The sequence below is a fragment of the Microchirus variegatus genome (assembly GCF_963457635.1).
Source record: "Microchirus variegatus genome assembly, chromosome: 20".
NCBI classification, from domain to species: Eukaryota; Metazoa; Chordata; class Actinopteri; order Pleuronectiformes; family Soleidae; genus Microchirus; species Microchirus variegatus.
Genome location: NC_139821.1, coordinates 8,108,094 through 8,126,980, shown reverse-complemented (window position 1 = coordinate 8,126,980; position 18,887 = coordinate 8,108,094). Strand labels below are relative to the sequence as shown.

General features: G+C 40.8%; 1 protein-coding gene across 1 annotated transcript in view; it reads left to right on the top strand.

Moving 5' to 3' along the window:
* Positions 1-18,887, top strand: part of cacna1c (calcium channel, voltage-dependent, L type, alpha 1C subunit) — a gene marked incomplete at both ends in the record, with an annotated part of 156,889 nt that overhangs the window by 55,348 nt on the left and 82,654 nt on the right. Inside the window, one exon of the mRNA XM_083906641.1 lies at positions 3,772-3,877. Within this exon, the coding sequence (XP_083762767.1) occupies positions 3,772-3,877 (106 nt within the window). The remainder of the gene's footprint in view (positions 1-3,771; positions 3,878-18,887) is intronic.

The window sequence follows — 18,887 nt, the reverse complement described above, 5'->3', positions numbered from 1 at the left end:
GGCTGCACAGTGCAGCACAGAGTTCTACACAAACTTCCAGCCTCGTAGGATTTACGTGTCCAGTGGATACATTTTATATATGACAGCAATGTGCCGGCTAGTCGGCAAATGATGGCTTTTCCAAATGCTAACTGCTGTTAGCTGCCGGAGCCTCAGTGACGCTGTAGTTTCCTGTGTCTCATTTGCATTTAAAGAGACGGGCACTCAAAACCGAGCTTTCTGAACAGGGCTGTTTTGGCAGGGTGATTGAACTGCTGTGGTGCTTCATCCTTAAGGTATTTTGACCAAAGCATGTCACGGACACCAGGGATTAACTTGGAGAAATAGAATATAATATGTCTACTTTATGTGAAAATCACACCACTTAAATCAATAGAAACACGCTCTTTTTAAACAATAAACAACTATAAAGGTCCCATGGGAACAAGCCTGCTGTTTTAAATGTGTGTTATCACCCTTTTGGCTGTAAAACAGCGGGTACAGACGGCGCTTCTACTGGTCACCTTGTGTATGTATAATTATCAACGCTCGGATGTCAGAAACTCACCTCACGCAACACTATCCAGCTGGGCAAATGCAAGAAAGGGGAAAAAAGAAAATTAGCCGGCAGACACCCTCAGGGTCACTGGAACAATCTCCGCCAATGACTGATGAGAGTTCAGATCATTACCCACAATTCCCTGAGTCATTCATTTAAACAGCCTTGAAATGTGGGAAGGAATAAAGAGCAAGGGGGAGGTGAACACATGAAATGAGTGTAGGGAAGAAGAGCACGTTTAGAGAAGAAAAAGGGAAAATATCATGTCTTTTGGGATGTGCGTCACTGTGACTTATTTAAATATAAGATTTTGTTTTGCTTCCTCATTCTCTGTGTGTTTAAATGTGTGTGTGTGTCTTGCGTCCTGTATTCTGTGAGTACCTGTGTCTCTCCCAAAAATCATCCTCTCTTCCTCTCCTGCTGTTACCAAGACAACAACAATGACTGCTCTCAACAGGTCGATGGGGCCTGTCTGAGCTCAGACGTACACATGAGACATACTCGTAGATTAGAGGACACACACACTTACACCTGGATGATAAAAGACACACACACACACACACACACACACAGAGAAATCGCACTGTCACATGAAGCATTACCTGCAGACTTGCAAGGTCAGCGTGAGAGACAAGGATAGCGCAGGCTGCAGGTGTATGTCTGTGTTGTCCATGTGAAATCACACTAAGTGGTCGTTTTTAAAAGGTGCACGAGTGCATTTACACACATACACACTCTGGCTTCTGGCGAACAGATTATACATCAGGTGGCACAAGGGGGAATACGCTGTCTTTATGCATTTTCTGCTCTGATAAATGCTTCCAGAATCACAACAGCACAGTTCAGCTCTGGACTTCCTTTCCCAAATAACATCAGTGACAGCATCCTGGTATGTAAAATTACAGTACTGTATGTAGTTTTCAGTGCGTATATAATTAGCTCGTTAAAATTCAGAATGTAAATGTTAAACAGGCAGCCGTATCCCTGTGAACCGAGTGCAAAAAATGTTCGACAAATTTGAGATTCGTGTTCATTGTCAATTGAGTTCATACAATGCTGATTAAGTCTTTCAGCTGCACATGACTGTGTTTCCCCACAACAGTGGCGTTTAAATCTCGTGTAATCTTACACTGCTTTTTTTTTTACACTCGCAATTAAATGTATTATTAGAGGAAATTTCGGCTGATCTTTGGTTTGATTCCTTGTCTAGGCTTTTTCTTGTGTTGCTTTCCTCTCAACAGCAGAGCAGACATGAGATTTATTATCATGTTGATGGAAGCAGACCTCAAGGGTTTTCTTAAATTATGGGTCAGGAACCCAGAGTGAGTCATAGGCCTGTTTGTCTGTGGGTGCCCGCATGTCTGGAGTGTGTTTTTAATGAGCCCCCAGTACAAGAGTCAGTGATTAACTTAGATGCGTTTTCGGTCCCCGGTTGAATGAGCTAAATGACCTGAATGATCTTGTGGCCGCTGGTGTTCAAGGGTCAAGTCTTAATCCAAACATAAACAAAGTATTAGCACTACTGTAAAAAAAAAAAAGAATCTTTTTTTCTGCCTCTCATTCTTTGCCTTAAGGCCTTTTACTAAAAATAGTGATTGAGCAGAACACAACAAGACTGTGAATAGTTGAGGTCACTTCTTATTTAACATGGTTATTTCACGTGTCACACTCTGACTAATTAAACAGATTTAAAGGGTTAAATGGATTTGGTTTGCTTGGGGATTTCGGAAACAAACCGTTTCACACTTGTTGTGTTTTTCTGTTCTGTAAATGATGATTGGACCTCGAGGCTGTTGGGAAATTTATTTTGTATTTTACCATGACTTTCTGATTAGATAACCAGGGTCAAACTGATTAGGGCTAAAGCAACACATGTTTCAGCGTTTCACAATCCAATCCTGAGTGAGAACATCTTTTAGTGATTTCATTTTGTCAAACTGCATCAGGATTATGTTAAGGCTTTTTCTGCCACTTTAGCCACTTCCTGGCTTTTCTTTTTTTTTGCTGATTTCCCCTGCACTTGTACGTAATCCAACCATTTAATGTTTTCATAGTGTAGCAACAGGGGAATGATTCCTCATTGGCTTTCCACCTGCCAAAGCTGCCACTCGTGCTTAACCTTGTTTCTGACCTTCTGTGTTTTATTGCTTGATGCAGCGTGTTGAACACGAATGTCGGCTGAAAAAGGCGCACGTTTGCCTTCACTTCATCTTCTGGATTTGAGTTTCTGACAGTGCAAGTCATCAGTATGTCGCTGTTTATTTTAAAAACGCAAAAGAGCTCGAGTCCCGAACCGATTTAACGCGCGGCCAAACAAGACCTGAAGGAAGGAAGGGAGGCAAGAATGGGAGAGAAAAAGGAGGTGGAGAGAGGTGACAGCAGTGGCAGTTACTAATTGTGTTGATGAAAACCAGACCTCCTCTATCTCTCCTTCACATTCTCTTCCCTCCCTCTCTCACTCTGCCATTCTCTCACATTGTATCTCTCCGAGGCCAAAAATAATGAGGTCACTCCCCTCTCAAGGACCGCTCCAAATAAAAACCCTCCGTGTGTCTCTCTCTCTCTCTCCGCTCCCTCTCATTCCATCTCCGCTCTCACTCCGTCCACATCCCGTCTTCCACGCGACAAGCCCGCTCCTCGCTGCGCCCATATTAGGACATGCACTGTCTCTCTCAAACCATCTGCCTTGAACCCACCACCCAACACACACATGCACTCTGAGAGGTCCCTAAGTGATCCAGTGAGTCCTATTGTTAACAAAAAGGCAAACTCAACAGCTTTGATCTCTCTCATTGTGTACATTGGTCGTGCACTTTGCTGCGTGTGTGTGTGCGCGTATATATAGGATATATAAATACTTCGTATATGTAAGATTGTTTAAAAAATACCTCTTCATTGTAATAATGTGCCTAATTATTGAGGCTTTTTCACACTGTATTATTTAGTGCTGTGTAATGTCCTCATCCCTGTCTTGAATGTTGTCTCGATGATGCTGATAATGTCAAACTCTTGAGTTTAAAGGTCCAGTGTGTCATATTTAGGAGAATTGGCAAATTGAAATTGAAGTATGTTGGTGTAACTTTGGAATAACTTTAGGCAGAGGGGTCAGCAGATTAAATGTCACTCATTCTTTACACATTGGACCTTTAAGTGCATGAAAAGCCGACCTGTTATGGTCTAACGTCATTTATTGTTCTGTCAAAGTTGTTTATATTCCTTAACTCTGCTCTCAGACCGTTCGAGATCATTATCCTGATGACCATTTTCGCCAACTGCGTGGCCTTAGCCGTCTACATCCCCTTCCCCGAGGATGATTCCAACGCCACCAACTCCAACCTGGTGAGTTATATCTACAACATTTGCAGACGCTCCCTTTCTTGTTTGTTTTTGTTGGTCGCTGAGAGAGTGTTTTTGGTCTTGGCTTCAGTTGTTTGCCGGACACATAAATGAAATATGTTGACTCACGTCTTGTCTTTTTAGCTATGCAGGTTTTTCTGGTAATTAGCATTCCAGAGCAGCGTGTCATTTGCATTTCCAGCTGATTCAAGTGTGATTTGCTGCCATGTGTTTAATAAGCAGGAGTAGTAGATGCTACGTGATGCTATGAATTAATTATTAAGGTATATGACAAGAAATTCTTGTGGTTTGGATTGAGCAGAGTTGGTCATTATGATGGTTTTGGTTGCTTTGACTCGAGGAGTTTCCAGTTGTATCAGATAGAGCCAGTTGTGTTTGATCAAAGGATAAGCATCATTGTCTTCTGGGGGAAATAATGCTATTGGCAGAGGAGAAAATAACTGTTATGATTGAGACTTTATGAGCTCTCGGTGAACTGACATGACTCTTTTTTGCGGTTGGCAAAAACGTCATCTCTGCTAATTTAATAAATGTACTATAATTTAATCTAAAGGATAACATATCCCGCTAAACAAAGACACGTGCTGCTACGTACTCAGTGGTTGTGAGTGTTTTTGCGTTGCCAAAATACCACTCTAATTACCTAACCCTGGCCACTCATCAGGATGTGTGAACTGTCGTGTGTTATGTAAACATAAATCAATATGAATACATGTATCTGTACAATGTGTGTGTGTGTATGAGAGTGAGAGCCCACAGTGTATTAGTGTGGAGAGGATGCTAATCCCTCTGAGGCCATGTAACATCTGTCACTCTGAATTTCTAAGAATGATTCCCTAATTCTTCTGTGCTGTATACGGACTCTGCCGTCAGCGCATGTCAGCATGTCCTCGGATTGTCTAACCACCGATTTGCCGAACTGAATTAGTATTAGGGAGAGCTTTGTTTTTTACATAATCTGGATAAGATGGAATTTTTGCGCTCATGAAGTTGCTTTGGGGGGCGCGCTGTTTCCAAGGCTGTAAGCGTGTGCAGAAATGACATTTGTTTTCACTTGTCTTACAATGAGTGATCTGATTTATCCTTTCATGATATCATGTCAGAGCCAGTTTATGAGTGAGTGGGAGGGTAAATGGAACTGAGGGAGGACACATGTTTGTGTTTTCTCAATCTGTGTCTGTTACCCTTTCTCTTCTCCTTTCATATTATCGCACAGATACAGATATCACATTCTTACCAGTGGGAACATAATGTTTTACCATTTCAATTGAAAACTAGCTAAACACATATTTGCAGGAACCTATTTTATAGTCTACTATTTTTTTAACAGGGTTATTTTGGACTCTACTTGAGTTTGTAAAGAGATAGAAGACATACATAAACCTATTCAGTGCCACGACAGATGTGGCCAATTAGTTTTATAACCTTCTGACAGACAGGAAGTAAAGTGCAGATGTAGCAGCGGCTTAGACACACAGTTGAACCGTGTTTGTGTGTGTGAGAGTATTGAGTTTGAACTGGTTTATTACTACTTTATTTTAGTGTTATTATACACGTTCGACACGGTTTGATGAATTCTATATCAGCTCTTCTTGGCCTAAAGACCTCTTAACAACCTCTAAATGACAGACTTTTTCATTAGCACGGTGTAAAGACAAAGCCAAGGGCATGTATCGAGCATGAGTCAGAATTGAAAACATTGCATCCATAAACAGCGCCTTCATTTGACATTGGCACAAGTGCATCTTTAACTGTGCACACATTGTGTTCGTAATAAGCATTCAGTTTGACAATTGACCTTATTTAGTCCTTTCATTGTGCTTGCGAGGCAAGTAATTAAACCTAGGACTGCCATAATCCATATTACTTGCCGTCGCTTCATTTGCCAGAGTGTCTGCTGTGATTTTCATTATAGTCACATTTTAGTCATTTAGATGATGGGTTTATACAGAGCTGTGCCTGTTTTACTTAAACAGACCAAACCGTCACGTGCGCATTTGCGAAGCATGAGAGTGTGACCCTGTTTCTAACACTATTAAGTGAAGGTAACCATCAAATATAAATATATCCTTAATCATTAATTATCATCAATGCTTTTAAATGTTCATTTACACTTTTGTCTCCCCCCCATATTTTCCTTGTGAGTTCAAAACAGCTGCATCACCACTGTAGCTCAGCGTCGATGAACTTCTGAAGATTTACCTCTGACTGTTTGTGCGATCGAGCCCCAGTTTAGAATCAATATGCCCCCCCCCCCCCCGTCAAATTTGCACAAGCCTTTCTTATGTAATAGCAGAGATCTGTTGTATTGCCTTCAATAAGATTTCTATTTCTGTCCGCATCCCATAATGTGCTGCTCTGTCTCCTTGACAGCATGCCCAATAATAGCAGCAGGAGAGGTTGTCATGGATATGGTAACCGTAGTGATGCTCCTCATCTGTCCTTGGTTACAGAGGAAAGAAGGGGTAGGAACCAAAGTGTAAGAGAGTCTCTTTTTCTCAGGGAGGAAACAGACGCTGCACTCTGGCATGTTCAGTCTCAGGAACAATGAAAATGAACTATAGAGGTTTTTTTTTTGTCAAACTCAAGTGTGAAGCTTGAGCAAGAGAAACTTCTTCTACTCTCTTCTATTTTCTTTCTTTATTTCTTTCATTAAGCACCGTTCACCCGCTTGCCATCTTCCCCTCATTGTTCCGTCTAATCAGATCAGTATAGATAGTTCCACACATACACAATAATGATGTCATAACCAAGCAATTAGCTAATCAATACACCAGGCGCTAACTGACGGAGAGGCAATAAACACACTCAAGCTTACACACACAAACACCTAAGCCCCTGAGCAATAATAATAAGTTAATCTGGTTCATAGTGACTTAGGACTCTGTGTGTGTGTGTAGGTGACGAATTACCTGTTGAATCTGCAGTAGGCTTTTCTAATACACTCAATGAATCACCTCTTAAAAGCCAATGCACTTGATGTTTGTGTTATCTGGTCTCTTGTGAGTGTACTGTAACTTTCACATAGTTGTATTACAGTCAGAAGAACGCTTTTGTGACGTCCAAAGCGTCTTAAAGGGGTTAGGGTTATAAATACTCCTGTTGATCAGTCTCCTATGATATGATACGATAATACTTTATTGTCAGAACGTGCCTGAAATTTTTCTCTTGCATCACAGCAGCTTTGTTTGCGGAAAAAAAACAACAACGTATGAGACAGAAAAGAAACAACATTACAATTAACCACAGACATAAATACACACATATTATAAGTTGAGCAGAAGACGGTGTTTAAGGCTCCTTAAAGTTCCATATTTAGTTTCCAGATTGACATAGTGCACAGAGGCGTTTATCAGTCTAACCTTATTAAGACTGTGGAACCCTGTACCTCCGGCCGGATGGTAATAGTCTGTATTCATGCAATGTTTTTTTAGCCACACTCAACATGTTATAGTGGTCAGGTTATTCATATTTTTTCAACTGGTTGACCTATAATCTTTGAGCAGATTTTCAGATTTTACAGCAATCGACGCTGTAATGTGATTGAGACTGTTTGCCTGAAGAAAAACATGCTTTTTGTGTGTATGTGTGTGTTTTTTTGTTTTTACCGACCATCTGCCACTTTGGACCCAGTATGTTTGAAAGTCATCACTTTGTTAAGTGTCTGCTGAAGATTTTGTTCCTCATTTACTGTCCGAATGATAGTCTTTTCTTCACTCTCCAGTCGTTTTCTTTTTCCCTCTCTCTCTCTCTCAGTTTGTTCTGCTGTAGAGGATCAAGTTAACATACTGTTCCTTTGGGTGCGAGTCTGCCGGTTGCTAGGAGGGTCTATTTATAGATGAGAGGAACGATCAGTATCTAGCTGTACGTACACTTATCTAAACAATGTTGGTCTGTGTTTTCTTCTAACTCTTTGTGTGTGTCAATGCACCTCTGAAGTGACACAGTGGAATGCAGCCACTCAGGGAGAAGTGTGTTTATGTGCGTGTAAGAATAGCTACTGCGGAATTCGATTAACGGCGTATTACAATTCAGTCGCCGTCGCATATATGTATATTTATTGTGTACATATGATATGAGATGTATATGATTTAGGACACAGATATAAAATGTGAAATCCTTTGTCTGTCGTAGAGGAAACGACAAATACCCCAGTCACCATTGTGTTGCTCAACAACTCCAGAGTTACTGCTTTAGACCGTTTCACTGTTTGGGTTCTGCTCTATTGTCCCGAGTCTTAAGTGTATCGTGAGATTTAGTGTGAATACAATTTCACCTTGGACGTGGAGGAAAAAAGGCACTACAAGGCAAGTTTTTTTTTTTGAAGAACTACTTCCCGGCTCTTAAACAGGATCAATACTGTCGTGAGCAAATTTTTGTGTGTGACACTGTCCCTCCCTGTCTCTATTACTCTTCTTTACCTTGCTCTTATCCACCCCCTATTTACCTCCAATAAAAGTAAAAGATGAAGACACCAAATGATGGCACCTGTGGCACCACATTAATTACAACATTATTTCCTCTTCCTTCCTCGCTTTTTTTAATAGTCCCATTTTGCTGATAAAGATAGGGACCTTATCTTTTAAAAAGAGCCCATTTATCATGAACATACTCATGGTTTAGTATGTGAGCCCCCATTGTTTGTGTGTCTCTGCTTGCAGTGCAAACTTAGAACAACATGGGTGTATTTTAGGCTATTGTGAGAATGCTGCAGGCATCTGACCCATGTTTCCTGATCCTTACGTGGAAATCATCCCATGTTGCAACCCTGTAAACCTTCATTTAAGACCACTGCGATTTTGAGGCTGTGTTTGTCTATACGTGTTTTGTCGAGACATAAATATATACAGTATAACCGCGTGGGTTTGTTTTATGTTACTTGGCAAACAAGTAGGGGTGAAGAGGTCCTGAAACTAAAATAAATATAGTTTCCTAAATGCTAAGGCAACAATCAGTAACATTTCACAAAGGCTTAGTCGAATTCTTGATCGTTAGATTAAAGCTCCGCATGTGCCAGCACTAAAGGCAGGAGAGGAGAGGGTTTGTGGAGAGAATGAACAGAAAAAAAGATAGAGCAGGGTATTTTTACTGAGCTAAAAGTGTCCACCTCTGCCTCACATCGACCCACATTAAAGCTCCCACAGAGCACACGCAGGAAAAAGAGAAAGTGATGTCTCTGTCCATCACTGAAAACTCAAAAGTTCTCAATGTACTCCATACCACAGGGAGCAGAGCTAATGTTCCCGTTTCCATCAGATATATCCTCATCATACACTGTGTTTGTAGTTGAGCTTTACAGTTGTGACTTGACAATGCTGTTCAATGTGTCCTTGTCTCAGTATAAGCACTAGTAAGGTTATTGATTTATTGATTGATCTATACTCTGCTTGTGGACAAAACACCCCCTTTTATGGTTTAGCATGGGCCTAATTGTTAACACAGTCTTCCAACCGTCCATTAATGTTGTTGTTGTTGTTAATCTTGTGTGTAATCTGTGTTGTATATGTGTCAAAAATACAGATGGGATCCTAAAATCCCATACCCGGTGTCATTACTGGAACAATAATAACGGTGCCTTTATCAGATTTGTGATCTGTGTTTTAAATTTAACGCTTAAACTCTGTGGGCAAAACGTTGCATTCAGCCCACTCAGACGAGTCAGAAGCAGTGGGAAGACACACGAGCACAGGCAGGACTGTAAGACTGACTGTCACTGAGAGAGGAGAACGGCAGCCACTGCACATTCACATTTTCACATTTATTTATACTTTATTAAATACTAAAAGCCCACTGTGTGTGCGTGTGTGTATATATATATATATATATATATATGTATATATATGTAGTATATCGTATTATATATATGTATGTAGTATATAGTATTATATACTAAAAGCCCAACGATGAGCCCCTGATCACAGCATGGTTAGTTTTCGGGCTGTTACATTTTTACATGTAACCTCCCTATCACTGACTATCCCTATCCCAGTATTACACACACACACACACACACACACACACACACACACACACACACACACACAGCAAAGTGCACATACAGCAAACAGTAGAGTTGTGGCAACACAGGTAATGGAAGTGCTCTGTAGATCTCTGGGCAAATTAGAGACGCAAACAGGTGTAATGTGTACTCTCTCTCTCTCCGTGTGTGTGTGTGTGTGTGTGTGTGTGTGTGTGTGTGTGTGTGTGTGTGTGTGTGTGTGTCTGTCCGTGTCCGTCTTTATCATTCCAGACTAATATTTGACCAGCCGTAAAAGCCCCGGTGTGACATCACCAGTGGAGTAAAGCAAACTGAAAAGCAGCTAAAAGGCCTCCTGTCATTTGATTTCCACCCTGTGTGAGAAAACTAAAGACTACTGAGCTGCAAACGCTGACATTTAAAAGTAACAGGAAGGAGCTGGCCTTGTCAGTAAAAGTAATCTTTCCCCCCCTCCTTTTTGTGACGTGCAATATTAAACTGTGCTTTTCTGCAACGCCCAGCTCCTGCTTTTTAAAGCCTCACATCAAAGACTGTAAACACAATATCTGAATTATCCTTCAGTGCATGGACCCTCAGCTCGCTGAATGAATAGGTGATGCTTTGTTGCAGTGTGTATCGACTGTGTTTGGGAGAAGTAGTGATGTTGGTGTGGTATTCACTGACATTTAGCCATCTGGTCTGGGATCTGGCAGTCTCTCTCACACACACACACACACACACACACACACACACACACACACACACACACACACACACACACACACACACACACACACACACACACACTCTCTCTCTCTTCCTCTCTGTCTATTTGTCTCCCTCTTTACTCTATACACCCACATGCACACACAAGGTGAATGTTTACATAGATGTACACAGGTAAGGTGTGTGTCCGTATGGCTGTGTGTGTGTGTGTGTTTGTGTGTGAGTGATGCTTTCTAGCGTGCTCTGCATCATCAAAGGGCCAGGTTCCCATAGAAACAGATGTTTCCGTTTCCTTTCTTGGTGGCAACATGTGTCAGACAGTCTCTGTGTGTGTGTGTGTGTGTGTGTGCAATGTACACTGAAAGTATTAACTTAAGGGCTTGTGCTTTTTAATTAGAGGTGCATCCACTTAAAGGTCCTTCTCCCTTATTGATCTTCCCCCACCCTTAAATCTATATCTACCACAAAGACAGAGGTGTGGATAAAGAGAAGCACATAAAGGATTTGCAAGTCTTAAGACCATTGAGGAGCTGCTGCTAAATGCTGGAAAGAAGTTTGTTATATTTTTACACATTGATTCCAGCATTTGTTTTTAAAGTTTTAAAGGTTTTTTTGCTTTTGCTATTGTTCTATCTATTGTTTGTTGTTGAGAGGCTGGTGTGAGGCACATTGCTTAAACTAATGTCCTTATTTTAAGCTAAAATGTACCCTTTAAGTAGATTTTTTTACGAAACATAGAGCTTTTCATGATTTAGGAGAAACTTTGCACAGTTTGGTCTAAATGAAACTTAATATAATATTAATATATTAAATTAACGTGACACTTCCTGTGAAAAATAATCACCCGACTTATTCCACAGTTGGATTCATAGCTCTATAACTTGTGTAAGATGCATTCTTTTGTACAGTTACTACACCTATAAGAGGCTGCGAGTGATGACAAAGCTTAGTGAGCATTAGGAGAGGCTTTCATTGTTTGATATTGTGAAGCCAGATTAACTATGAACAGAGCAGTGTATGGAGAGACTTTAAATAAGAGGATGTGTGTGTATTTGTGTGTATATTACTTTTATGAAGCTCAAAGAGTATGTGATTTGTATCATTTGCTGTATCTGGATCGCTGATCTCACTTGTGTTATCTCATTTGACCTATTCTTTGGCTTCATTGTCTTTCGTCATCACATTTTTCTCTCCAATCCTTCAGCTTTTTAGGACAACTATCAGTGTGTGTGTGTGTGTGTGTGTGTGTGTGTGTGTGTGTGTGTGTGTGTGTGTGTGTGTGTGTGTGTGTTGTACCCTCCCGCTCCTGGGAGGTGACCCAGTTTCCCATGATCCAGTGCGGTTGCTGCTGCTGCGTCGTTGCCGTAGCGATATTGCGAGGTCCTTTAATGCCGACTGTGCCATGAATAATGGATACAAAGAGTGACAGAGTATTAGGATGAGGGGTTGTTGCTGGTTATGGTGGAGGTGGGGAGAAGAAGTCATAGAGGTGAGCGAGTGAAAGAGGTGCAGAGATAGAAAATATAAAAATTAAAGTGTGTGTTGTTGGTGCGACTAAGTTGTAATCCTCATATCTCCCTCTGTTACTGCTGTTACTGCTAAATGCTGCTCACACCTGTTGATCCATGATGTAGCCGTCACATGCGCTAAAACACAAACATCCTGTCATGGAGACTTATGCTGTCCCTAACCACTATTTGCAAATCACTGATCCAAATAGCAGCGTTTTTCCAGTTAAGGACGCAGCTTTTATCTATAATTGCAAACGCTATTCCCACTAGACTGACTTTTATTTTGAAATTTCATCTCCAAAGTGCACCCTACACTTCACCTAACCATAATTCAAATCTTAGTCCTGAACTCTTTTATGCTAGAAGCGGCGATATCACACTCTTATTGGCTATGGTAAATAATATATTTCACTCCATCTAAAAATCTGTTCACAGAACCCCTTCACTTCAAAGCAGGAGGTTACCACAGGCATGCATACATTTACTCCTTAAAAAAAAAAAGTACAGCGTTTAAGTATCCAGATATGCATGCTTTACAGATGTTGCTGCAGCTGAAAACATGTCTAGCCCTTTCAGATTTCCTGTCATGTTTCAGCGCGCTCTGAAGGAGAGCATCTGCAAAATTTAGACGAAGTCCGTGTTTCGAATCAGAATCTCTGTAAATATTGTAGAACGTTTGAAGTGCTGATGTGACACATGTTCACGGATCTTTTCATATGAACTCATATGAACTAGTCAAAATCAGTACAATAACCTTGTTGTATATGTATAAGGAGAGTTGGCAAATGTATGACATTGGACTTGAAGTGATTTAAGTTTTATGCCAAATAAATAACCATGTAATTGATTAATTAATATTAATACTAAGTAGTAAGTAACTCAAGGTATCATGTGACTGGCTTTGATGACAGAGTGTTTATTCACGATGAGCTAGGCTTACAGAACTGTACGATTTGAGCCATTTCCTATTTTTATAGGACTCCAGTTTCACGAGTTAAGACGAGTCAGCTGTTATACATGTGCTGCACACGTATACACACGGTACATTATACCGTCTGTGCTCTCTCTTACACACACACACACACACACACACACACACACACACATACACGGAGCAAAATGGTTCAGAAGGTTAGGCAGTCCATGGCTCCACACGTGTTAACCATTAGCTTTTTACTATTAGTCTCACCAAGTCTGCTTAACAGAGGCTTTGAAGTGTGTGGGTGAGCAAAAGACAGAAACACAGACACACTATAAGAAAATAGCTTCATACACTAAAAAAAATCTCAATATCCATCATCATTTAATGATATAGATATCAGGAAGACATGGGAAATGTTCTTGACATTGGTTTTGTGTTGTATTTAAACCTCCGGCCACTAGTTGGCAGCAGGCTTTAGGCCACATGACTCTCTGACACCTCTGCCCTCACATTATACATTACATTACTATGAGAGCTTTTTGTAAAATAGACAGTTTAAATAAATGGTATCGTAACCCCTGCTTTGGGATGTGTATATGAAGTATTTAGAGAATTAGAAGGTGAAAGAGGGAGGTGGAAGAGAAAGACTGCACTCCCGAGTTGCTTTTAAGAAGATTCAAATCTTGTGAAAGAAGCTGTTTTTTATATATATTATAATATGTTATTAATATGTGGATATTTTACGATGATAATATCAAGTGATTGATCGATCACCTCACCAGATCAGGCACTCAGATCAGGTTTAGAAATGACCAAACTCAATCAAGTCAGAATTTGATTTTTGCCTGGAGATACAGTGGTAATGAAAAAAAAAATGTAATAAGGTGCTGCTAAAAAACTATTTCAAGTTTTCAATTTGGACTTTAAGCAGTTGCAAAGCTGAGCATCTATGCACACATCCTCAGATCTAACATAAATAAAGTCTGCTAAGGTCCTGATCATCTGTGCCCTGTCTGTGGTCTTTCCTAACAAGCTGCTGCTGCTGCTGCTGCTGCTGCTGCTGCTGCTGCCCGCCTCTCGTCTGTGTTCCTCTGCGTTTCTTCTTTCTCACTTTGTTGTAGATGTATATTAAAAGTACAGATTAGTTCACAACAATAATGGCTTGGCTGTGAGATTCAATCCAAACTTTTAGGTTGCCAGGCAACTCCGGCAACACCACTTACCCTACATGGACTTGTCTGTTTTTATATTTACTTTGGACTTCCTGTCACTGACTCTGTTACTTTCTTCTCACACTCGTGCTCCTTGTTTGTCGGCCAGGTGTTTTCTGCTTTCTCTTCCCTTTTTCTCAGTCTCACACCCTCGTCTTTCTACCTCCTAAGACACTTCCAGCACATGCACCCTCACTTACTCCATCTGTCTTTGTCTTTGTGTTGACTGTTTCTTCTTGTGAAGCAGCACGTTAGCCAAGGATGCAGAAAATAGTGCACAAAGACCAATAAAATGGACCGGTAGACGGGGAAAATTAACTTGGCTGAAAAGGGGATGAATGGAGTGTGAAAGATACTATATATGCAGTATATACTGTATACTAGTAATCACATTTGATTATGGACTGTGGTTAGTCAGTGCTGCCTAGCAACTCTGCTTCTTTCTATTTCATGATAAAGAAATAGATGATGCAAATGACATATGTGTTTGTATGTGAGAGCATAGCGGAGAGAAAATCATAGCTACTGATGCTAAATTTCCTTCCATGATGTTCCATTCCCCGCCTCATCTTCACAGTGTTCCCCTTACACCTCTATAGACATTTATATGTGATCCTCAGCAAACCGAAGTGTGCAAATATCTCATATACAGTATTTGCTGTTAGGCATGCAGTAATTGAATTAGCTCAGTGGCATTATCGATCCAAACTTCATCGCTTCCTGTGGACTAATTGGGAATAATGTGTTTTTGTGATATATTCATTTCTGCATATGGTTTTGTTCGAGCTTTCCTTGTGAATTTAATTGTTAGTGTTTCAGTGTATATATACTGTATAAATAGCCTCCGCTTTAGGCCGTTTGTAGCCACAGTAAATGTTTGAACTTCACATTCTGTTTGAGTCGTGTAGCGCCAATAACCCATTTTGCTTCAATGCGGTGTTACAGCTCATTATCACTGGCGAAACCTATGAAAGACGACGCTTTACCACTTACTGTATAGATAATCCAGTGTGTATGATGCACATGAAAGTGTGCTCCTGCCGTCTTCTCCCTCTCCCTCTCTGCTTCTTATCTATTCCCCCTCTTTTCTCTTCCTTGCTCTTTCTGTCTCTGCTCCCTGATCTAATTAAAATGCCATCTTCAATTCACTGGCGAGCCCCCACCCTCCGACTCCTCTCTGTGCTCTGCTGCAGTGTAAACATGCGATGTCATAATTTAGAACGTCTGAATGTGCTGTGTCATGATTTGAAACGCCATGTTTGGGAATTTGACAGTGTTGTATCAGGCAGGATATTCGGTATGTTTAAGCATGCTGGTATGAAATGAAGTCACATTCTTTTTTTCTCCCAATAGTTGCTCTTTCCAAAATGGAGGTGTTTGACAGTCGCAGACCTGCAGCATCTCTAATGAGTCCGAAAATGAAAAGTCAATTCTTCTATGACTCTTCCCTCGTGCATCATTATTTAAAACATAGGTCATCACACACATCGGGAAGAGTCACTTCAGTTCAGCCTACACATGTGCTTCTTCACCATCTTGTGCTGATCTCCTGTTTTTAATCGCCTACTAATGAGAGTCAGATCATCAGCAGGAAGTAACTTTGCCATTGGCCCAGAGCTGTGATGTTACGTGGTCTCTACAGTATGTTACTACGTTGTCGGATGAGTGTTAAACTCTAATCTAATTCCATCAAAGTCAGATTGAACTATTATATCCAGCACTTTGACAGGGACAGATTGAAATGCACGCCCACCCACGACAAAAGAACGGAACACAGTGTATGATAATTCATTGAAGAAGGAAAAAAAATCAGCTTTGCGGGAGGCAAAGATGGATTAAAGTTACGTCATTGCAGATGGCTGACCACTTCTGTTTCCCTCACTTTAAAGCTTGCATTCTGGCAGCGGCGTTTTCAGCTGTTTAACCTATACTTCTACATTTGATTTCAGCGATTTCAAGACTCACAAAGTGTGAAAACAATTTGTCAATTAACTGATTAAATGTTTCACTGAAGGAAACTTTCCTTTTCACCGAAAATTTGCTGAAGCTCTCCGTGTGGAAAAATCTATTATACTCACACTGGTAAAGCATCTGGAAAAAATGATGTTTTAGCTCATTGTCACTTCTATTAAATTTCATCCTTTGATTTCACAGTCATTTTTTCCCCCCATCTTCACTTTCTGAGTCTGTCTCTCTCTATATCTCTCTCCTTTTATTTCTGTTTCTCTCTCTTCCTCTCACTCTCTCCCTCTCTCTCTGTTGCTACCTGGCAACAAGCTGGTTTCCTTGGTGATGGAGCTTAGTAGCCTCACATTTGCAGAGACGGGGGTGTGTATGTGACAACTCGTACACACGCAGAGCATGCAGCAAAGAAGCATGCTCGCCTCGCACTCATGCACGCATGCATGCAATACACATGCAGAGAAGCACTCCACTTGACAAATTAGCCATTCAGTAATTTTTGAGTTAATATTATGCTAAAAAGAAGAGAGGCATCTTAATATATCGGGGCTTTAGAATTATTGTGCGGTTTATACTGAAGTTTGGAAGTCCATATACTTTATCTGAGTGTCCTTATACTATTATTAATGTGCTTCTCTGCATCTAATGTAGGCCTTATCCAAGGGTTTATATTCTTCTGTCATTCAAAGGTCCTCTGATGTTCTTGTTTCTGGTTCTGATTCCTTGCATTGGAATATACTAGTGCAGTCGGCTAACATAATACATAATAATACAAACACTGTGCAGACTCATTAGGCACAAGGCAAATGTTTTCATTTTGGATTAGCATTAGCATAGCTAAATGTTGTGACTGTCAGCCACGCCAGTGCCTAATGAGGTTGCACAGTGTTTGTATTATGTTAGCCCTACGCTAATGCCAATCGTAGCCTTGCTAGCTTACCTTTGGAAACAGGTTCACCAGGTTAGCCGCAAGGTAGTAGCATGCTAATGCAAAATAAATATGTGCTCGCGTATTGGTGAATGAACACCTCGTCATTTCAGTATAACACCATGTCCTGCGGTGAACCGCCCCACCTCCCCGCTCCAGACAGCTGCATACCTGGTGCAGCATGATAAATCAGCGAAAATTAAAATTCCTCCAAATAAATGCGAAAATCACGGATGCACACCATCGGGCCATGCTCAACCCATATCCAAAGTCTTAGGGCGATCTGACTAACGTTCAGCGAGATATGCCTCACAGACACACAGACTTGCTTTATAGATAGATGGATAGATAGATAGGCCAGTGCAATATTTTGCCTAAATCATCCAGCATTAATTCTGTTGTCTGATCACCCTACGATGGGAAAAACGTCATAATTATGTGTTGCACGAATCAGGCACCAACATAATTATGACGTTTAATATTATAAATTATTTAATTATCTGTAGCACTAAAAGAGTTTGAGCTGAGAGCAGGCACCAGTCCCAGCTGACATGGGGTGAGAGGCAACGTTTCAGGGTAACAGGCAGGTCATGAGTCTAACGTACAGACTCCATACATACAGCCAATCTGCATGTCTTTAGAATGGAGAGGAAGTTCTATGGAACACTGGGGAGAAAACCTGCAAACACCACACAGAACTGGGGGTTTCAAACATAGAATCTTCTTACTGTGAGGCACCGATCATTTATTTATCAGTTCTAAAATGACATTTGTCACTTGTGCTGCTATGGTTTTCCTCACTGGCTTCCTCTGCCCTCAGGTTATGTCCCGGCGTTGTCTACTAATTGTGTGAAAAGATTCTTAGAATTGTGTGTGTATAAAAGAACCATGAGAAGTGATCTCCCTCTGTGACTTTCACACTCAAATTTTAGGTTGTTGTCACAAGAAAGACAGATGGGCCGCGAAGAAGACGGGTTTAGTTACAGTGTGTCCGAGAGAGGGAGAGATGTTTATCAACCACTTGACGGCTAGACGCACACACACACACACACACACACACACACACACACACACACACACACACACACACACACACACACACACACACACACACACACACACACACACACACATTCTCAAACTGTGATGGTGCAGCTCTTTTCTGTTTACCATGTTTGGAGAAAGAAGGTGAACAAGTGTCACAATGAGAAAGCAAACGAAAGAGATGGATTCTCTTTGGTGTTAAGATGACATTTTAGCGAGTCAAAAAGGCAAAGAGGAATGGAGGGAGTGAACGGGAGAGGAGAGATAATCTCGTCTATGTGGCTGACAATTTAGAGCTGACGGTAAATGTTTGTTTTTTAATTCTGTCCATTTTACTGCTCATAATTACACTCATTTCCAGTTAACAAGCATGGGCGTCTTGTTCCCGCGTCTTTAAAACATAACATCGTAAATGCTCAACAGGTTTCTACAAGTGACATATTATTTTTAAGCTCTTGCTACTCCTTCCTCTGTAATTGCCATTGTTCAGCTACCTGACTGCTCCCTGTGTGTAAATTCATTTTTCATTTGAGAAGAACACTGCTGGAAACCTTATTCAAAGTGAAAGGTTGGGTTAAAAAATGTGTGGCAGGCAAAATCATAATTTTGTAAATTACTTGGACCCTGTAGCAGTTGAGTGAATTACAGCACTGAATCACGTTGATTGGGGATCTTTGGGTGATGGTTTATTATGTGAGATGGCGGCTCCGA